Source organism: Sinocyclocheilus rhinocerous, unplaced genomic scaffold (genome assembly GCF_001515625.1).
Source record: "Sinocyclocheilus rhinocerous isolate Xijiao unplaced genomic scaffold, SAMN03320098_v1.1 scaffold1091, whole genome shotgun sequence".
Taxonomy (NCBI): domain Eukaryota; kingdom Metazoa; phylum Chordata; class Actinopteri; order Cypriniformes; family Cyprinidae; genus Sinocyclocheilus; species Sinocyclocheilus rhinocerous.
In genome coordinates this window covers 81,050-85,675 of record NW_015667412.1, presented here as the reverse complement: position 1 = coordinate 85,675, position 4,626 = coordinate 81,050, and the positions used below count along the sequence as shown (strand labels likewise).

General features: G+C 34.3%; 1 protein-coding gene across 1 annotated transcript in view; it reads right to left on the bottom strand.

The window, feature by feature from the left end:
• Positions 1-4,626, bottom strand: part of LOC107733918 (WD repeat and FYVE domain-containing protein 1-like) — an 11,123-nt gene that overhangs the window by 624 nt on the left and 5,873 nt on the right. Inside the window, exons 7-12 of the mRNA XM_016545772.1 lie at positions 3,888-4,014; positions 3,045-3,150; positions 2,642-2,743; positions 1,861-1,991; positions 1,649-1,757; positions 2-56 (exon numbers count right to left, since the gene is read on the bottom strand). Coding sequence (XP_016401258.1) covers positions 2-56; positions 1,649-1,757; positions 1,861-1,991; positions 2,642-2,743; positions 3,045-3,150; positions 3,888-4,014 — 630 coding nt within the window. The remainder of the gene's footprint in view (position 1; positions 57-1,648; positions 1,758-1,860; positions 1,992-2,641; positions 2,744-3,044; positions 3,151-3,887; positions 4,015-4,626) is intronic.

Genomic DNA, 4,626 nt, shown 5'->3' with positions numbered 1-4,626 from the left:
CGAGGACAAAATCCCGCCGCTACACTGCTGCCCACCACCTGCGTCATGTCCCAGATCTACACACAGACCAATCAGATCATTAGAAGGGAGAAGACTTCATTCATCAAACACAATCAGAACAAATGTGAAATCCTCACACCATTCATCATGAAATTATTAGCAAATTTATTCTGCATACGTTTCATGCATAAAAGTAATATAAAATGCTTACTGCACAGTATAGTCTATAACACACTAGTAGTATTATTCGAGTATTATTTATAAACTATTATAGTATTTAATATTTTGAATTACTTTTTTATTTATTCATTTTTTTTATTTCAATTTGAGTAATTTTATGTGCTTGTCATTTTTATTATTTATTTATTATTATTTTAAATACTACTAAACAGCATTAATTCATTTTATTTCAGTTCTAGTACTTCAGCTTAAATTTAGTTTTTTCAGTTAGTTGCCATGGCAAAATGTATCATTTTCATTTCAGTTTTTTGTCTAAAATTAATATTTTATTTCACTATAATGCCTTACTAGCAGTGTTATTTTATTTCAGTTTTAGTAATTTTAATACTTCAGCTTAAACTTATTTAATTAGTTATTTCATTTCTAATTTTTTTTGTCTAATATTAATATTTCACTATAATGCCTTACTAGCAGTGTAATTTTAGTATTTATATTCTATTATAATATTTTGAATGAACTTTTTATATTTTTCATTTTAGTTTGAGTAATTCTGTTATGTGCTTTTGTCATTTTTATTACTTACTTATTTTTCTTAAATACTTCTATATGACAAATTAATTTTTATTTCAGTTTTAGTACTTCAGCTTAAACTTATTTCAGTTAGTTGCCATGGCAACATGTCTAATTTTCATTTAGGTTTTTTGTCTAATATTAATATTTTACTTCACTATGATGCCTTACTAGCAGTGTTATTTAAGTATTATTTATATATTATAGTATTTATTAATATTTTGAATTAATTATTTTTATTTTCAGTTTTCATTTAAAGTTTAGTCTAACTTGTAGTAATTTTGTTGTGCTTTTGTCATTTTAGTTTTTCAATACTTTTATATAGCTTAAATTAATCAATATTTCAGTTTTACTTTTAGTAATTTTAGCACTTCAGTTTAAACTTATTTTTTCAGATAGTTGCCATGGCAACATTTTTTATTTTAATTTGAGTTGAATTTTTTTTATTTTAATTCCCCAAAACAGCTTTACTCAAAACAATAATGTTTTCTTTAATGTAGTCACCTTTGAAATAAAAAGCTTCTTTTATTTATTTTTTTTTTTTTTATGTAATTTCGTCACAAATTATTTAAACTGGGTGTTCAATCAAATAATCAAGTCAGGGAGGACGTTAAAAATCAAAGCTGATATTATTTCTGTTTCATTGGACACAGTGAAAGATGAAAAGTTAAGCGCACTGAATTGTGGGAAATGATGTTCCAAGCAGTGTGATCTGTTGATATACTGAACAGTGTGATAAATGTAGTAGGTAATCTAGATAATCTATGCATATAACAATAAACATACTGTGTTGATACAGATACTGCATTCTGCAGAAATAACACTTAATTGTATGATGATATGCTATTTATAGTCACTAAAATACAAGAACAAAAGAGATGAAGCATGAGTGTGTGACCTTAACAACTCGATCACTCCCACACGTGACCATCAGTCCTCGGCTCAGGTCCATGTCCATGTGAGCGATGTTGTGTTTCCCTTCATTAAACGTAGCCAGAGGAGTCCGACTGCAGCACGCAAATGCAAATACAAAAGAATAAGTAAATTCATCTGATGCGTTAACACAGAATCAAACAGACAAACAAGAGAAAAAAAAATGTAAAAACTCACTCTTCCTCTTTGATTGTGTCGTAGCAGTCGTCACACATGCGCACCTGGAACTCAAAGCCCATGATGGGGTACGTGGAGCGTTTAGAACTACACTTCCCACAAATCGCCTTACCACACTTCCTGCAGTGATGCTGGGGACAGGAAATGACACGGGCATTGCGTCATGAAGCACTGAGATGCTTTGTTAAAAGAATATTTCACCCAAAATTTTACTGATCCTCAGGCCATCCAAGATGTAAATGCATTTGTTTCTTTATCAGACCAGATTTGGAGAAATGTAGCATTCCATCACTTGCTCACCACTGGATCCTCTGCAGTGAATGCGTTATTATGGATTCGTCATTTGGCCAGAAGCGTTTGTTTAAAGTTAAAACACCTTAGTAATGGATTTGTTTCTTTCAAACACGCAGCTTTTGTCTTCTCCAGATGTTCACTGATGGACTGGAGTGGTGTGGATTACTTGTGATGTTTTTATCAGCTGTTTGGACTCTCATTCTGACGGCACCCATTCACTGCAAAGGATCCGTTGGTGAGCAAGTGATGCAATGCTACATTTCTCCAAATCTGATGAAGAAACAAACTCACCTACATCTTGGATGGCCTGAGGGTGAGTAAATGTTCAGCAAATTTTCATTTTTGGGTGAACTATTACTTTAAGGCAACTTAAAAGTACAGATGCATAGGACCAAAAGAGCATCAAAATGTTTATGAACATTTATGTCAGAGGGGGAGAAACAGACTTGGATCTTTATATTTTTAACTGTACTGTTGCGCTCAGTACCTGTCTGAGCCCCAGGGTCTTAGAGTCCCACATCTGCTTTATATTCCAAAAAAACGGCTGTCTGCATTTCTGACAGGAATCGCTGTCCAGCCACTGAGGAGCCTGAAAGAAAGAATTACAGAAAGAGAGATCACATACGACTCCATGACATTGAGTATGAGTCGCTTTCCGGTTACTATAGAGATGGATGTGACTGATGACTGATGCAGAGGTTGCCATAGCGACGGCAAGAAACTTCAGTGCTTCATGATTAAACAATTTGGCCATGGACTTGTTCAATCATACGTTCTAATATTTAGGGTGTGTGTGTGTGTGTGTGAGAAACAACTTCCTTTTTGACCAGCGAGTGCATCTGAGCTTGTATTATATCAGTATTTCTAAAGCATTTATAAGTATTAAGTACCTCTTCTCGTGTTGTCTCCATGTTCCACACTGTTATTCCTCCATCAGCAGAGCAGGACACCAGCTGATGGGTCAGCGGCAGATACCACAGTGCCTGGACCTTCTCACTGAGTCAGACAGAAAGAGAGAGATTGACTGACTGTCCCAGACAACTGACTTCCTGTATACTGTTGTAAGAATCTTGTTTTTTAATGTTTTTGAAAGAAGTCTCTTTTGCTCACCAAGATGGCATTAAAATACAGAAAAAACGGTATTATTTGAAATGGAAATCTTTTGTAAATAAGCATCTTTACTGTCTGTCACTTTCGATCAAATTAATGCATCTTTGCTTAATAAAAGTATTAATTATTAAATGACCCCCAACTTTTACATCACTCTGCAGTCTCTTTAATCTCACATAATAGAATAATTCAAACTCAAATCAATCCTTCACATTCATTTATTTACTTATTTGGTAAGCATCTATGAAATAAGAAGATAAAAGTACAGTCAAACGGTCATTATTGCAAAATAAACCCCATAAAGGTCTCAACCTGAAGTGACTTATTTTGCGATAAGGGGCAGTTGAGTGTGTGTTATCTCTTACATCCCTATCTTTGATTGTGTGGGCTGAAACATGTCAGAACCGGTGTATCATAGAAGTATTTTACACATGCTCAACGACCATTAATGAAACAGAACGTCATGAAAATCATTCACTTTCAGAATTTTCTTTATAAGAAATGGAACTGAAAATGGGAAAATAGTTCTCAATCTTGGTTTCTATGCCATCTACAGCCTGGTAGCACATGTGGCAGTGATTCATCGGGTTATTACTGGCAAGCATGTGTGTGTGTGTTCTCACTGGTGTCCCTGCAGTAGTAATGTGCGTCCCTGTCTGCCACCAATGTCCCACATGATCACACTGTTATCAGACGCTCCGGAAAACAACCACCTCTGAACCGGATCCCAATATAACGCACCAACACTACCTACAGACAGAGAGAGAGAGAGACAGACAAAGAGAAGGGTGTTAAAGGGGTGGTTCACTGTTTTTTTTCTAGGCACGTCACGAACCCGGAAAGTAACGTGTTGTAGTCCCTACCAGCCGTTTTTGTAGGCATTAAACTGCCAGAATTTTAAAAGACAATATCTCTGTTTGCATTTAACTTTCAGCTTCGTAACTTTGCAGATATTGTTTATGTTCAAACAGCAACATTACACACTGACTAACGTTAAAAAAGTGAAATCGCAATGAACCACCCCTTTAAAGGAAAAGCTCATGTGTGAAATCAGTTTCTTTTCTTTCATAAAACTGTGAAGACAATCACACAAGACACTCAGATACACATGTATGTGTTGAGTAAAAGCTCTAGTTTAGAGACAAAACTGTGCTCAAAAGTAAGCTAAAATTTTACCAAATCTGACTATAAGGCATTAAGGTATTATAACATTACCATTATGAATTTCTGTAAAGCTGCTTTAAAACAATGTATGTATTGTGAAAAGAGCCATACAAATAAAATTAACTTGACCTTTAGGGATGTCCTTAAAGTTATAAATTACTCAATTACTAAACTAAATTACTAAATAATGTGTTAAAG